This window comes from Zootoca vivipara, chromosome 14 (genome assembly GCF_965207765.1).
Source record: "Zootoca vivipara chromosome 14, rZooViv2.hap1.1, whole genome shotgun sequence".
Lineage (NCBI taxonomy): Eukaryota > Metazoa > Chordata > Lepidosauria > Squamata > Lacertidae > Zootoca > Zootoca vivipara.
Genome location: NC_142597.1, coordinates 17,208,532 through 17,225,361, shown reverse-complemented (window position 1 = coordinate 17,225,361; position 16,830 = coordinate 17,208,532). Strand labels below are relative to the sequence as shown.

Here is a 16,830-nt window from a genome sequence, read left to right as displayed (position 1 = left end):
TGTTCTGCGGCTGTGTCTTCCGAAAGTCCAATTTTACCCGCTGAATTGGATCTTATCAGATGTGCAGAATATCCAAAGAGAGATTTTGCTGAACTGAGCATCAGTTTAAGGGGTAAGACCACGTTTTTGCAAGGCACAGTGACAGAAAAATGAGAAAAGCTCCCGGGTCCAGATGAATTAATCGGAACACAATACAATTAAACTACGGGTCAGGTGAAAGTGTGGCTGTGCTCTATTATTGCTTCTGGTAGAGAGGAACAACAGTTTTCAATTATAAAGCACTTTGGAACCATTATTGTATTTTGCTATGGGAAGTATTGTCTTTAATTTGCTATATGTATATGCCACTCTTCCTCCCAAGATTTGGCTGCATAAACACCTTTTGAAGTAGATCAGTCAGTCAGTCTGTGTCTCTCTCTGTCTGTCTCTGTGACAGGGATTTGAACCTAGAGTTTCCATGGCTTCTGAAGCACAATTTCCTATCTGTAATAGAGGTAGAATATGTTGGTGCAGGAGTATAAAATGTATAATGTAAGTATAAAAGGAAAATTCCCTGGGTGTCAAGTTCTAGATTTGGGACAGGTACTCTTTAGTGAGAGAACCCCAGCAGAGATTCAAAATAACAAATATGCAGCAAAGCATGGAAATAGAGGCTGTTAGACCTATAAAATCTATCCTTCCAAGTTCCTTCCAAAGTCCCTCACTTCTCCTAGCACAGGAAAAGGCCACACATTTGGTAAGTTAAAAATGGTTTCCTTACAAACTTTCCAAAGGTTAGATTCATGTGCAATCAGAAAAGTTGCACAAGCAGCAAATGTGGCTCAGTTACAGGGGTGAAAAAGTTCCTAAATTATTGGTAAAGGAACTCAAGAGAGGCTGGTTAGAGCCATGCAGTCTGAACTGCAGCAATCAGCTCAGACCTCCTCACACATTGAGCTTCTATGGCTGAGGCACAATAATACTCTTGACTACCTTCCTCCCAAGCTGCGGGAAAGTGACCTAGCTAAGCCTAGCAGGACAGCTTATTCTATGGCATTAACCCCTTCATGCACTAATTAGACTTAAGCGTGTGGGATATATGAGACTAGTTATCCCACAGAATAGTGAAGTCGTTTTACAGACAGGGAATTGATACCTTATTCCCCAGGCCTCACTGTGCTAAGAGTGGCCCTGCTATGAAGAAGTAAAAGTAGCAATATGATTTCTGTTGGCGGTGGGAAGGAAGAAACGGTGGCCCTCCAAATACTGCTGGACCGCAGCTCCATCATCTCCGAGTGTTGGCCATGCTGCGCCTGATGGACTCAAGCTATATCTCAAGGACATCAGATGCTTCCCACTCCTAGCCCAGAGAACTTAAGAGTCAAGGCCACAAGCCCTTCTTACATTCCCAGGTGGGATCAAAAGCAGCTCCCTCATACTTGTTTCCTTCTTTTCTCCCTTCACAGTTCATTTGGACTGCTTCTTGGGTATTCATAAAAGAAGAATTTACTCTGTAAATAGTTACTGGGCTCCAGAGGCAAGAGCCAAACCATGTCTGTAATCTCCTGGAGGAAGGTTGCAAACATTTCACCTCCTTTGTCTCTGAGACAAAAGCTGCTGCCTTTTTGCCATCTTCCCTTGTAACCAGCTTTGTATCATGGGCCTTTCTGCGTTCTAGTGATTAATGTCAGAGGTAGCTTGCATCTACAGCTTGTGAAATACAGAATTATCCAACAGGCTGCTCTTTGCTCTAAATCTTGCACAAATTTGGCAGCATTTCTGCAGCTGATAGGCCCACAAGCCATCTTTCAACCCATGAAGGAAGGTGGGCTCCCTCTCTCTTCTGCATTTCTACCTGGGTAGTAAAATTTCACACCTCAGCTTAAAGAAATATTTGCCCAGTATGTGCTAAAAGAAAGAAAGGGGCATATATGTGTGTGCACTCAGAGAGGCCAGGAGGGTTTGTGTTTTAGAATGTGTTTGTGTTTTGTTTCTTTGAATAAAGAGTTAACTTCATGGACACCTTGTGAGTTATTGCTGTTCCTGATTCCCACCTTGACATTAGGGAGGCTTCAGGAGAAGCTGCAATGTTCACTCCTGCATCCAAACCCAAGACTCTACCTCCTCAGCTGCTCCTTAAGAAGAACAGCAGTACAATCCTATGCATGCTGACTTAGAAGCAAGTCCCACTGAGTTGGGCTTACTTCCTAGTAAGTGTGTATAGGCACCCTCTGCAACTTTACCACACACCCACTTCACTGCCTGCACCTGGTATCTTTTATTATAAATGAATTTTAATCAGGGAAGGAAAAGAAGCTTGCTGGCTGAAAGCCCCATCAAAATATATTAGAAATACAACATCAAAAGAAAGAAAATGCTCTTTATCTGGAGAGGCAGAAGGCTTTTGATGTGTTTGTGTAATTAGTATTTACTGTGAACTGATTGTGCCTGGGTATTTTAATTAGTGGGCACTTTTGGCCAAAACAACCACCTAATGGGAAAACTTTAGCTTAATTTTGATTCTCTAAAGCAGACTTTCATCTTTTGCTCTATAATTAATACTGTTTATTAAGGGAAGCAGGTTGAAGCTGCCCAACCTTCCCCTTTGAGGCCAAAGCAGCAGGCGCCTTCTGAAGAAATGGTTTCTTGGATGCATCTGTGGTGTCGTTCCCAATACCACACACTGGCTTTCCCACTGCAATTGAACAGTTCCTAAAGCACAAGGCTGAACTAGGTCAATGTTTTTGGATGAATCTCAGCCCTTGGCAGGCAACCAAATGGTGATGGGGGTGGGCATATCTTGCTGTTCTCAGCTGAGAGCTATCATCTCAGGTGCATGTGCTCCATGTAAACAGTAGAGCAGGTCCTTCATGAGAGCAAATCTCCCTCTCTTCCTCTGTTACTCAACAGTTGGGTAAAACCAGAAGGATTTGCTTGATGTAGTCAGAAGCAGCTCAGATCCCATTCTAAACCATTCAGCACCTTCCAATTTTGCTCCACCTCTCTAGCAAGACCAGGCAATGGCTCCCTTTCCACCCCAACTCCCTTGTCCACCAAAGAGGCCTGGATCAGGCTGCAGACTTGGTCTCTCCAGCAGTCCCAGCCACCATTGGCTCTACTTGTAGTTGCCAGCTGGGATAAAGTCTACATGGCTTTGTTCCACTGACAGGAGGAACAGAAGTACTTTTTATTACAATTAATGATGTTATGAAGAGCCATTTGCCTGCTCCAGGAAAAAAGCACATGTTTAGCAACAAAGCCTTCCTGCAAATGGATCAAAGCTTTCTAAGAATGGCCAAGGATCAACCTTGCTGCAAAGGCACAGAGATTTGTGTCTATTTTCTTGGACCTGAACTGGTGTTCTGTTTTGTTTTTCTAAAGTAAACACTTCCCTAGGTTAATGACAAATAAATGAGTTCTCTCTAAAAGCTCTTTGCCAGACACCAGGTCATTGGTACCAGGTCATTTGGAGACAATATCTCTCAGGAGGAAGCTGAGTGAAAGCTCCCAATATCAGGTATGAATGGCGTACCCAGAGCAGCTATTGGTTCTCCTCTTGGTTGGGGTCACTCAGTATCAACTCTGCTTACCTAGAGCTAAAGTGGCAGCCAGCTGCTCCACTAACACCCTTAGAAAGTCATCCCAGCAGCACGTCCTGACTACATGATTTGCTCAACTCTCCCAGGGCCACAGAGCAGTAGTGGGTGGGCCCAGAACCACAAAGTGGCCCAAACAATGGATGGGACTACACATGTGCAGTAGGCTACAACCCAGTTGTGCACAAGCCACAGTTCTCTGCCCTCACCCCACACATTCAGGCAAGCAAGGGACATCATTACACTTCAGAGACACATTCCAGCCAGGCACTGGGGTGGGGTGCACAGACAGATGCCTGAAGTGCTGCGCTTGGCCCCTGAGCCTGTAGCTCACTACCTCTGGCCTAATTCGATTAGGGGAACTTTGGTGGACCATATGAGAAATTTGCTTATACTGCTAGGATCGATAGATGTGTGGTATGGATCATGTCTACCCAATAAGCAGCTCCGCTCTAGAGAATCCTAAACATGCTCCCCAATCTCCTGCAGCTATTGTTCCCATGCAATGAAAATTACTGCATCCTACCCACACTCTTTATGTAGGATTTACAGCTGTAAGGTATGCTTCATGCCCACCCGGCCCCTCCTTCTGAAGGCCTCTGAAATTGCTGAAGATTGTCAGAGCAAACGGTAGAGCAACACCACCCATCACCACTAGCCATCCCCTTCAAAAAGAAGACTGACATTCGCACCTATGTTTTACCTAAGGGGCAGGTTGCAAGTCCCACTATGATGCTATATGGGTGGCCCAGCCAAGAAGGGAAGGAGGAATTTGAAAACCCCTTGCCATTACACCACAAAGGCCCAGCAGCGTTCAACTGCCTGGAAGCAGCTCTGCTCAGCAGAGCTCCTGCTGCTGTTTCTCCAGGCAACGCACAGGCTGCTCTGAAGCCAACAGCGGCAATGATCTGCTTGGGCTGGCGGTGGAAAGGGTAGCTCAGCGCTCTGGATCATGTCAGGGCTGCAAGTGCTCCAGCTCCTTACCCGCAAACTTTGGCCAGATTACCAACGGAAATTAAAAAGTCACTTTAAACATTGGATAAATTAAGCCGTCTCCTCCCCCTCCCCCTAAATGTCAGGTTCCTTTTTACAGTAGCTGCAGTGTAAACAAGTGACAGGGCGTTATTAACACAGCTGCAGTCAGGGAAGCCGCTCTGAGAGCTGCTCACAGTGCAGCCAGTGACTCCAGTGGAACAAGTCACCCATACAGAGAAAGAGATCCTGAATGGAAGCCATGTGGCCAGCTAAGGGAGCTGCCTGAAACTTTCTTGTTTCAGCACAGAAACAAGCCAGCAGCTAGAAGAGACTCCTCTTGGGGTGGAAGTTATCAAGGAAGGGAGAGAAACGCTGGGCCTCTGCTTCCTTCAACAAATCTCTCTCCTCCTCTCTGGAGCTCCTGAGAAGCTTTTCACTAGGAAACACGGAGGAAGTTCTGGTTTCACTCTCCCAGCAGATGAGGGGTTTAGGGCTAAAGTAGATCTTGAGTGGCGGATGAAGACAGCTGGGGAATGATGGAGGTAAACAAGATGCACAGGCCAGGTGACAGAAGCAGGTTCCACAGTTAGGCTTGCCAGCAATCAGCTAGCAAGCAAGGCCACGGGGGTTGGATGGCGTGCAGCGGATCAGCTGCTCCAAACGAGCTGAATTTACTGCAGCATGAAGGGCTTCCAAAAGCAATGGGGAGATTTCCATCCGCTCTGCACGTAACAAGGTTATTTTAGTAACCATCAGAAGATGCCTGATCAAACTCACACAGGGCAGCTTGCTGGAGGGAAGGCTGCTCGGCTAAGGGCAGATATGCAAGGGACAGAAGCTGGGGCTCCCTGAAAAGGAGAGTTACTGAAGACAATTTGCATCTGACCAGCCAAACCTCCCCAGGTGTATCCAGCAGAGAGCTCATGCTTCTGTGTTCCCTCCACTGGACAACTCATCTCCCAACAAAAGTGAGAATAAGGCAACCACAGACCATGCAGTCTTCCTTGGAGAGTCCAAAAGGCAAGATCTCTTCAAAATGTTCTTGAGGAATTGATTGAAACAGTTCTCCCTGACCCCCTCCTTCTTGTCAGACCACTGATGTCAGTCGCCACAGACAATGCTGTGCTAGGTAGACAAGTGGCTGGCCAGCTATAAAGGCAGCTTTCCATGGGCAGGCACTTTACATTACTCTGTCTTTAAAAATGCTGAAAGCAGTTGCTCCATATGCAGCAATGTTTCTTCAGTTATGTCATTATAAAACATTTCATATCACTTTCCATTCCCAGCAAGGGCCCCCAACGCAGTTTACATGAAAGAACAAAATATCACCAAGTAACAGAAATTAAAACTAAAACCTTCACCAGAAGTGCCTATGGCTTCCTTTAAAATGATGACTTCCACTCTATGCTTGTGGCTTGGCTCGCTTGCTTGAGCTACCTTTGAAGGTGCTCTTGCTCTCTGTGGTCTGCTTTTCAGGGGCTAATCTCTGTCAGACGTGTGTGCGTGTATGGTCTGAGTACAAAAGAATGGTCCTGTTCTGCAGTGGCACACTCAGACTGGTGGCCTGTCTTTCTCTTCCAATTGAAAAGTGCTTGTCCGGGTAGCTACTCTTGAAAAATGCAGAGCAACAGTCCTCAGCTGTGCATTTTTCACTGACTTATCATATACTATCAACAGTTTAAAAAATAACAAACAAACAAAAACCTTAACCAGCTGGAAAATGTGAAATGGCTGGCTCTGCCTGGCACTGTAAATCAGATGCTGCCTCCTCTGCCCCACAGAGATTAATTCTGCAGAGCAGGGATGGAGAACCTCACTGTGGCCTTCCCTAAGCCACTGGTCATGATGGCTGAGGCTGGCAGGAGTTGAAACTCAACATCTGGAGGACCACAGCTTCCCTATCCTTGTTACTGAGTCCAGGGAAGAGAGCTAAGATTTGTAGAATGACAATTCACCCAAACCATTTTTGTAAAACACCTCACCCCCAAACCATAAGGAGGGCAAAGTGTTTTCAGGTGACACAAAAGCCCTGAGAATGTGGCTGTATTGTGCATGTGCGCATGCTGTTAGCCAGAATCCACAATAGAAAGCCACAGAAGGTATACTTGAGATTAACAAGAGAGCTTTGGAGATTTAGCAAGGCTGCCCAAGAGGTTATTGAGTTTTATGCACTGGAAAATGCAATTTTCTAGCCAGATATGCATTGGGACCATTTATTAGCAACTGTTTATCAAACTAACCCCCCGTTTAATTTTCACAGAAGCTGCAGTGGATCATTAGCTCCATCTTTCCCACAGAAGAGGCCAACTCAGAACAGCTTTGCTCTGATCAAATGCAACCACCAGTTCTGAAAATGAATTTTAAGCTGGCAAAACTTTTTCCAAGGTTGCACATTTCAGGCCTTTAGTTATGAAAGGCTCCCTCAATTTTTAAATGTTATGCCTCCCTAGGAAGGCAACAAGGCCAGTTCACTGAAGCTTGCAAGTCCTCCCTACCAAATATGTTGATCAATGGAAAGTTCCAAGACCTGAAGGGCATCACTCAGCTGAAAGCGGAGAGGAGGGGCAGCTATTTTAAGTTTACTGTAGTTGACTAAGTACATTATCTGATTAAAGAATGCAATAAATGTACTTACCAAATATTTCCCCTCCGCTCGCATATTCTGTCACCAGATAAATCATTCTCTCTGTCTCCATAACCTGCACAAGGACAGAAAACTGACAGATAAGGAGATTGCCTAGGACAAAAGGAAGCTGGCGCTAATTGGACCTTACTTTTTGAGACTTGCATCTTTAATACACTGAGCCACACTCAACAAATTAGAAGCACCCACCCAGCGGCTGCACTTAAGTGCACAAGGTCTTTTAAGGACCCAAACATCAAGCAAACAAGACAGGCTAAACTTCAGGCTAAAATGCTGGAAGTGAGTTTTCAAGATGCCTTTTCCAAGCTGAAAGAGCCTACATTTCCCATTCTGAGGGGCCAATGTTACTGTAAAGGTGCTTCCACAAGCCATGCTAAGAATGCCTTTGGGTCATTAATGCCTCTTAAGAACAACAACAACTTGCAAATATGGTAACTGAAGCCTATAAGGATGGGTCTGTCATTTTAATTCAAATTATATAAAGGCATTTAATCTGAATGACCTGACGGATGTTTTAGCCAGCAAAAAAGACCAGCCCATAGACCCTGCTTTCTCAAAAGCATCCAGGTGCAATGCTCTAAAGCATTTTCAGAGGTGGAGCTAAGCTCCATCGTTGACCTCATAACTTAAAACACTCAAGTAGCTACAGACTTGCCAGCAAAGGGAGCAGTGTCTCTTTGCAAAGGCAAAGAACACCCCACAAGCAATTCAAGCATCTCAACAGCAGAGGTAACTAGCTTGGCTATTCACACCGGAGGCCCTTCCATTCTGTTTAATCCAGGCCAGATATCTGACACGTCTCAGGCAAAAAATGCACCCAATTAAAGCCTTCTTGTTGTGCCAAATAACCTTGGTTCCTTGGGTAAATGATGCAGATAGCCTAACAAAGCCACTGTCTGCCATGTCATTCAGACCACTGGAGATGTAGCAGGGAAACTCCTGGAGAAGAGGCTGGTCAGCCACAAGTTCCCTGAAGGCCTCATATCCTCACCATGCAGGGCACAGTGAATTGTGGGGAGAAGTGGGCTGGAAGGCTGGAAGCCAAAAAATCAAGGCAAGAGAATGGTAATGGTTCTCTGCCTTGTTTTCCCATTGCAGTTCCCCAAATACTGTATCTGCACTAGTACCAATGAAGATGATGATGAAGAAGAAGTGAGGTGCAGAACTGGTGCTAAACAGATTCTTGCTGCAAGTGACAATGGCAACACAGAGCACAGTAAGCAGGTTTTCCCAGATCAAACTGCTAAGGTTCTCATTACTCAACAGGACACATGGAATAGGACAGGGGGTAGGGGAGCAGAAGGGATGGTTTCACTGAAGTGCCCTTTAAATGTCACACTAGCACAGTGGGAGACACTCTTCTGTAGACTCGGAGCAAAACAAAAGTGTAAAAGTTTAAAAAGCTTGTAACAGGGAGCAGTGTGTGCATGGATGAGGTCGAATGAGTGTGTCCGAAGGAATTTTCACCCCATGACAGGAGCACCAGGTCAGTCTTTCTGACAGCACCCCTTCATATTCAAAGGGGTCCCTGCCCAAATGGACCCTTGTAGTGAATTATGGAGCCTGAACGTTAGCCAGCCGAGAGATTCTCTCCCCCCCCCCCCAACCTTCGATGAGCAGAGTGGAGAAGGGCTTTAGCTTGGTATCTTTCAACTTATAGCTTGTAAATTGCTGGAAGGAAGGAAGGAAGGGACATTTCTAGTAGAAAATAAAATTTGGGCACTTAACAAGCAGTCCTTTTTGCTTTTGATGGGTATGGAGGAACCACGGAGGCTAAAGAAATTGCCTCCCGATCACCCCACTTCCATAGACTGGGGGGGGGGGCATTTCTTATGGATAGAGTGGTTTTTCAATGTGTCTCAAAACAATTTGGTGGGTGGGAGCTTGCTGACAGGAAGATGGTTGTGCAGATTCTGGAATGGTTCATCTTTGACATTATAATGTGCATTCAGTTGACAGAAAGCTGCTTCTCTCAAGAAGCTAAGAGGCCTCATTCCAGCAGCAGTCACTGTAAAAGCTGCCTGCCTCTGTTAATGCCTGTTGAACAGCTGAATTTGGAGGTTTCCCATGTCCCACCCTAGTCCCACCCATGGTCTTTACTCCCAAACCTCAAGGACACTAACAAGTGAATCCTCAGAGTGGACACCAACACACAGCATTCATACCTGATACAATCTGATGATGTGTGGGTGGCAAAGCATCTTCATGATCTGAACTTCTCTGAAGATCTTCTTGAGGTTCTCTTCATCCAGCTGGGTCTTATCAATTATCTTTATGGCAACCTGAAAGGGGCCAGCAAGACAGGCCATTAGAAAACACAACCTCAGACCGGTCAAGTGGAATTCAGAAACATCATTGCCTCTTATAGCAAAAGTGTCAGTTTCCAAACTGTTCACAAGAAAGGTGAACAAGAAAGGCACAGTCATTATTGGGGATTTGCACGAAACTGCCTAATACCAAGTCAGGCTATTGGTCCATCTAGCCCAGGGATGTCCAACAGGTCGATCGCGATCTACTGGTAGATCCCCGGGAGTGTTGGTAAAACAGAATCCAGCCCCGCCCCCTTGTCCCACCCTCCATTGTTGCACAATCTGTAGAGTGAAAGACGGAGATTACTCTATGAGGCTATATGTTTCCCCAGTGATCTGTTAGTGAGTGGCTGTTCCCCTTTCTCCTTTGAGAAATCAGGGCTTTCCTCCTCCCTAAAAAAAACTCAACAACTTTTTTCCTGCACCCCCCAAAAAACAGGGCTTTCCTTCCTAAAAAAAGTTCAACAACTTTGATCTGAACCCCCCAAAAGGGGGTAGATCACTGCCAGTTTTTAATTCTGTGAGTAGATCGCAGTCTCTTGGGAGCTGGCCACCCCTGATCTAGCCCATCACCCTCCATTTCCGCTGCCCAGGTCTTTCCCAGTCTCGACACCTAAGATGCAAGTGCCAAAGGTTGAACCTGTAGCCTTCCCACATGCTCTCATTACACTATGGCATACACACCCCACACTTATGTCTTATTTATTGGGTCAAGAAAGTTGTTCCACAGAATGTCTGCAACATCTCACATCAAGCAGCCTTGCTCCTTACGTGCAGAGGTGAAAAGGAAACAGGTTTTACAGACAGTTCCAAGCACTTTGAAGTTTACCACAAATGTAGAGAAACATAAGCAATCCCAGTAAAGCTTCTCTCTCCCCAGAGGAGTAGATCATTTTAAACAATAAACATCCAAAACATTCCATTTGCTAGAGATATGGACCAGAAATTAGTTGCGTCTCATGGGGCCACTTTCCAGTTGTAAAAACGCAGGTCACCTAGCACCCATTTTTTAACATCTTAAATTCCAGGATACATGGATAATTCTAACCAGGACTAGTCTCCTGGTTGTAGCCCTTTGGTGTAATACCCCGCAGAAGCAAGCCTAAAGCAACAGATCTCCAAAGCAGTTTTTAAAAAGAGAGAAAGAACTCCAATTCAGTGTCCTTTGAAGATTAAAGCACCACCATCACAGTGTGGAATAGTTAGAAAACAGAGTCCAGATTGCTAGCAGCCCAACATGTATTAGTACGACATATGTAGTCAAAGAGAATCCTGTCTAGGCCCTGATAAATTCAAGATTTCCTAGATCTAGGCCACTCTATTCATGTTACGTGCACTTATTTCTCATAGCATGGAATGTCTTCTGTACACCCGAATTATGCCAGCATGCATGCAAACAGCGCACACAGGACTATTGCCAGCTTACTAGTGGTAAGTGCTAGTCAGTGACACCTGCCTAGAGGAATCTGCTGCTGTCCTCTACCCAGCCCATTCATTACTGCTTCCTCTAGTGCTCTTCCTGGAACAGCAAGTGTCTCATTCCACACTGACAAATGTCCTCACTGAGGCATGCTCTACAGTGTTTGAAGCTGCCTGTTTACCCGTCTCCATGGAGATGTCCAATTCCACGTGAAACCCAAGTCACTGTTGCCTTCCTGGCACAAATGTCGTAGCAAAGCCTTTCACGGGTAGGGAAGTAGATTGAGCACAGCAGCTCTCTTGTCTTGCTGCTCAGCCAGCGAAATGTTTTTCCAGTCAAATCTTCATCACTACCCCACCCTTCCCTGAAATGCAGAATCATAGGTCACTGATGCATCTCTCTCCTCTTCCCCTTTTCAGTGCCCTTTTCAGGTGAGCAAATACCCCTTCCCTTCCAGCCTGCTGGCCTACTTTGTCCAAAGCACATGTAGCTGTGGATGTGTTCCAACATATGGTATAGAATATTGGTAGGCTGATCAAAAAGAGCTAATTTCTCCACCAGCACCAGCCATGTGTGTACAGTAAGCATTGGCAAAGAGACCACGTCAAAGGTCTGCCATTGAAATGGCCAATGTTAAAAGCTGCTGGAGCTCTAAGAGCAAGCTAAAAGAGCTGCCTTTAGGTGACACCTCCAGAATTCAGACAACTTCCAACCCAAATGACTGCTCCCGTTATAAATTCAGTGGGACAGATCAGCAGGATGCTGCAGCTTCAACAGCAAGATTCGTCAGAGAACTTGGTATGCTTCCCCTGAGTGTTACTGGGGAAGAAAAGGATTAAAATATGCCTTAATGTAACCCCCAGCTCATCTGAATATTAACCAAGTGAGTTTTCCTGGATAATTATAAAGTGTATGCCCATTGGCAAACCTCCCTCTGAGGCTCCTGATTCTTCAATCGGTATTACCCATTTATTTTCAGTGGAAGCCATAGGTGTTATCAACTCAACCCTGGAGGTAGTCATCTTCTCAGTTCAAGGTTTTGGCTGGGGATGGTGACCAATGGGGTGTACTGTCTCCACCAACTGCAGCTGAGTAGTCAGCCCCATATACTCCAAAGCTGCCTCAAGTTCATGCACAGGTTGACCCAGATTCTGCTCAATCCACTGGACTGCAGCCACAATTAAGTGTCAAACTAGTCTACAAACAGTATCTCATCAGTAGTGAAACTCCAAAACAAAAACCCAGGGAAATTAGCAATCCCATTATGGGACGCTAACAAAGTGTGTAGCATCTGCAGGAACTATGCCAGCTCCCAGCACTCATGCTGCCATCAATTAGTAGTGCTTAAAATCCAAGCTGCCTTCCACTTTCCTTCTGTCCAAACTTCAACATCACAATTTGAGAAACCAATTGCTTAAGAAGCAAGGTTGGGAGAACTACCCAACACTCTACTGGGAAGAAGTTAGGGGCATAATAGAGTTCAAAGCTCTATTGGGAGCAAGTGAAAGTAATGCTAATTCACAGGTGGTGCTGTTTTATAGTTGAACATTCCTCTGCATTGCTCAGCAATGAATTTATGGGAACCCAGCTGGTGGTGCTCTCCCTCCGCAGGGATTAGAGGTAGAAGGGGGCTAAAATCCAGGGCAGAAGAGGCTTGTCCCTACCCTCCAACTGCCAGTGTGCCACCTCTCAGACCCCTGCTCCTCATCTTGCAATTCTCAAGTTTGCTGAAGCAAGAGGCAAAGAGAGGTCTACTGCTTATGTTGAAAAGATGGTATGAGTAACAGCCAAAGAGCTGAGAGGAGCAGCCCTGGTGGAACTGCTCACACACTTGCCTAGGTACACCACCTATTTCATCTCCTGCATCTGTACCACTCTGGTTTTGAATTATTACGACACTTGTGGTAGAAAGTGATTCGGGGTGTTTAAGAGCACTGCTGTCTTCCAAGTGCAAACAATTTCATCTGAGCCAGAAACAAGTGCTCTAATCTTCCCGATATTGTGGATTGCATGACTGCTGGCTCTTGCTGATCTTGCATTGCTCCCAAGTTCCAAGATCCTCTATCATTATGGAACAAAAAGTCAGTGAAGCTAGAATGCCTTGGCTTTTGACCTACAATTTCCCAAAGTAGGTCAAGATGGCATGTAACTATTGGGCTTGTCCGCCTTCAAAAACGCCACAGTGCAAACACCCTGGAGTGGGATGCTACATCTTTTCCACCACCGTGCCATTTCACCCAGAAGGCTGGAACAAAGACTCTGAAGCACTTGCAAAGCAAGCCAGGGATTCTTTCGGCTGCTCCAGCATAGAAAATTGCTGGCTGTAGACTAACTCCAGTATTGTCTGCTTATTCCACAGGGTGCAAATGCCTCTGGCTCAGACCAGCAGCCAGCACTCTGCAGACCTCATGTTAATAGTCACTGGAAACTTTGCTAGGCAGGAAAGGTCTCCTAATTAGAAAGCCAGCCAGCCATTCCCATTCCAGCACAACTTGGACAAAGAGCACTGGGTAGAACAGACCCTGGCTCCAAAGTTGACACCACACAATTTTAATGAAAATAATCCTCTCCCCTTGAAAGCACATTCCCTTCCAAAAGAGAAGTGCAAGTGCCAATTTCCTGGAAGCAGCTCCTCCAGTGAGGGCTTGCAGCTTCCACGGTGCTAAACGCGCACATGAAACCTTCCTACATTGCACTGGGGAAGGATAATGCCTGCAGGAGTATGATAAACAAGAGTAGTCCAATGTCACAAATAAAACAGGCATTGAGACTGTGTATGCAGTAAACATACAGGGGAGTCGTGGGGATGAGAATGTGAGCTTACTATTGCTATTCCACTTGCCTCCCAAACTTATGGAGGGTGACACTGCAAAACAGGGAACCTTCCTCTGCTTACGGAGGTGCCCTGCACATTCTAGAACCCTGGAAAAATCAGGGTTCTAAAATGGGGAGGGCACCAACATGAGTACAACAGACCCCTCACTTCAGAAAGTGCCCTCCAACTCATGAAGGGTTGCTAGAACAGTGACAGCAGCAGAGTGAGAACACTCATCCCTATTGCTCTACTACTCCCCATGTTTATACCATAAACCATCTGAAAGGCAGAAGAAAGCTACAGGCGTGCCGTTTTTGGGACCATTGAAGAGAGAACAGCCCAGCCAAATGTTGCAAGAGGCACAGGATCACTCCTCACTGATTTGTGGAATAGCGCTGCTTGCTCCCAAATTGCTCAAGGTTCTGTAACTGAATATTACTGTCCAAGGTTCAAAATTAGCAGGGCGCCAGGCGCATTTTGCACCTAAAGATTCCCCATTTGCGAGCGCCTCAAAAAGTCTGGGTGCCATTTTTTGTGTCTGGCTGGTACTGAAGGATTACTGAAATGTATGTGCTTTGATGTTTCGAAGTATATGTTAAGGACAGACAACATGTTAAGGAGTTTAACAATAAAGAGTAGAGTTTTTGAAAACTGAAGAATGGCAACAATATTTTTTATTGCAAACACCAAATTAAACATGTATTAATAATTCTGTTAAAAATGTGATAATGATGTGTCACTTATGTGAATTGCATATTAATTCATGCTCATCAAAATAATAAATAAAAAGTGTTGCCGACACACACACACCCCCACCGTGGCAACTAGACATTCTGTTTTGGTGCCCATAACCCCAGTGCTTTTCTATCCCAGTTTCTAACACTGCCGTCCCTCTAAGAAAGAAAAGACGGGGCTGCTCTTACCTACTCTACAATGCACTTACAACCTTGTAGGCTTGTGTTCCAATGTTGTACAGCAACACAGGCCATGGAACTGCACTTCCTGATAGATACAAGGAAGAGACTATACCCAGAAACATTTGTTAGATTAACAGCCTGCACTGCTCAAGGAAAAACCTGATTGACTCTGCTTCTGGAGAGCTGCTATTTAGCAAGCTAAAGTGTCAGAATAATAGAATTGAAGAGTTGGAGAGGACCCCAAGGGCCATCTAGTCCAATTCTCTGCAATGCAGGAATCTCAACACACAGTCCTCCATCTAATTTGAAACCATACTGGATCCTGCTTAGCTTTGCAAATGTGCGAGCAGTTTTATTGCTGCACCACTAAGTGTACAAAAGTGTACAAAAAATAATAATACAGCACACTAGAGGCAACATCAATCTCTTTACACGGAAGGCAACACCCACTTGGCACAATGAGGAATCAACGAAAACATCCTGTTTATCTATTTCAAGTGGGAGTAACATCCAGACAGGATTCCTTGAAACTCGTATTTACCTGCTAGAATGTAAACAAAATCCATGCCAATACAAAGGGGTGGCAGGATTTAGTCCTACACTCCCCCCCCCCGCACTTCCACTTCATTGATGTTTCAAAATGAGAAAGCAAAAGGCCTCCATGTCGCTTGGCCTTGAAGCCATCAAGTCCATCTCAGATGGGCAGCAAGGAACAGCAGAAAAAACCACAATGCTCTTGGGCAGCTTTACTTCTTGTAGAAAGTGATATTTCCTGCTCAAGCAACATGAAACCCAAGCAGGACCGAACAAGACATCCCACTGTCTAACACGTGCAGAGACTATGACAGCAGTAGCCATACAAACAGAAGTAGGTCAGCTACACAAAGGACTCCAGGTTGAAAGGAGGCAGCCCTTTGTCACATTATGAACTTACCTGCCCCATTGATTCTTTGCTCCATCTTTTCCACAGAAGCTCCCCCTTCTCTCCCCAGAAAGCTCACAGTTCTCCCACCACAGACGACTGTATAACAACTTGCCCAGATACAGGTTTTTCTCTCCCTATCAGCTGGGAACTGGTCAGGTAAACAAGGAGCAGAGGGGACCGAATTGCCAATGCAGGTGAACTTCCATGCCCTGTGTCTGCTCAATCAAGTGCCGCCCAAAAGTCACAAAAGGCCCATAGAAGCCTATTAAAACAGCAACTGCAATTCTGAAAGAGATGCCCAACAGCAGCCATTCAACCTGGACTCCACAAGTTCAGCACCACAGTTTGTGGATGGGTCCAGAGTACCATCTAGTATTAAGGCATGCATTTCAGTTTCTTTGGCCTGTAGACATGGACAAAATCCTTGTAGGAGTACAGTGGTACCTTTGGTTAAGAACGTAATTCGTTCCGGAGGTCCGTTCTTAACCTAAAACTGTTCTTAACCTGAAGCACCACTTTAGCTAATGGAGCCTCCTGCTGCCGCCGCGCTACCGGAGCACAATTTTTGTTCTCATCCTGAAGCAAAGTTCTTAACCTGATGTACTATTTCTGGGTTAGCGGAGTCTGTAACCTGAAGCGTTTGTAACCTGAGGTACCACTGTACTGCTTATAACATGCTTGCTTGATCCTTGCCATCCTTGCCTCTTTTTTAACCTACCAGAATAGGTTGAAAGTCTGGGCCCAGGAGTTAAAAGGTAAAGGTAAAGGGACCCCTGACCATTAAGTCCAGTCGCGGACAACTCTGGGGTTGCGGCGCTCATCTCACTTTACTGGGCAAGGGAGCCAGCATTTGTCCGCAGACAGCTTCTGGGTCATGTGGCCAGCATGACTAAGCCGCTTCTGGCAAACCAGAGCAGCGTACAGAAACGCCATTTACCTTCCCGCCGGAGCGGTACCTATTTATCTACTTGCACTTTGACGTGCTTTTGAACTGCTAGGTGGGCAGGAGCAGGGACCGAACAATGGGAGCTCACCCCATCACGGGGATTCAAACCGCCGACCTTCTGATCGGCAAGCCCTAGGGTCTGTGGTTTAGACCACAGCGCCACCCGCGTCCCTACAAATGCCTAATTATTGGGGTGTGAATATCATCTGCCGTTTAGGAGGCAGTCATTAGGCAACAGGCTAATACGTTTTTGTTTTTCGCATGTTGAACCTCTGTATTCCCTACACCCTTTGGTGAGACTTGT

General features: G+C 45.7%; 1 protein-coding gene across 3 annotated transcripts in view; it reads right to left on the bottom strand.

The window, feature by feature from the left end:
- SIK3 (SIK family kinase 3) overlaps positions 1 to 16,830 on the bottom strand; it is a 94,456-nt gene that overhangs the window by 28,870 nt on the left and 48,756 nt on the right. For all 3 annotated transcript variants that reach the window (XM_060268640.2, XM_035140145.3, XM_088658035.1), the window contains 2 exons: positions 9,360 to 9,476; positions 7,186 to 7,249 (listed from right to left, as the gene is read on the bottom strand). In XM_060268640.2, the coding sequence (XP_060124623.1) occupies positions 7,186 to 7,249; positions 9,360 to 9,476 (181 nt within the window). The remainder of the gene's footprint in view (positions 1 to 7,185; positions 7,250 to 9,359; positions 9,477 to 16,830) is intronic.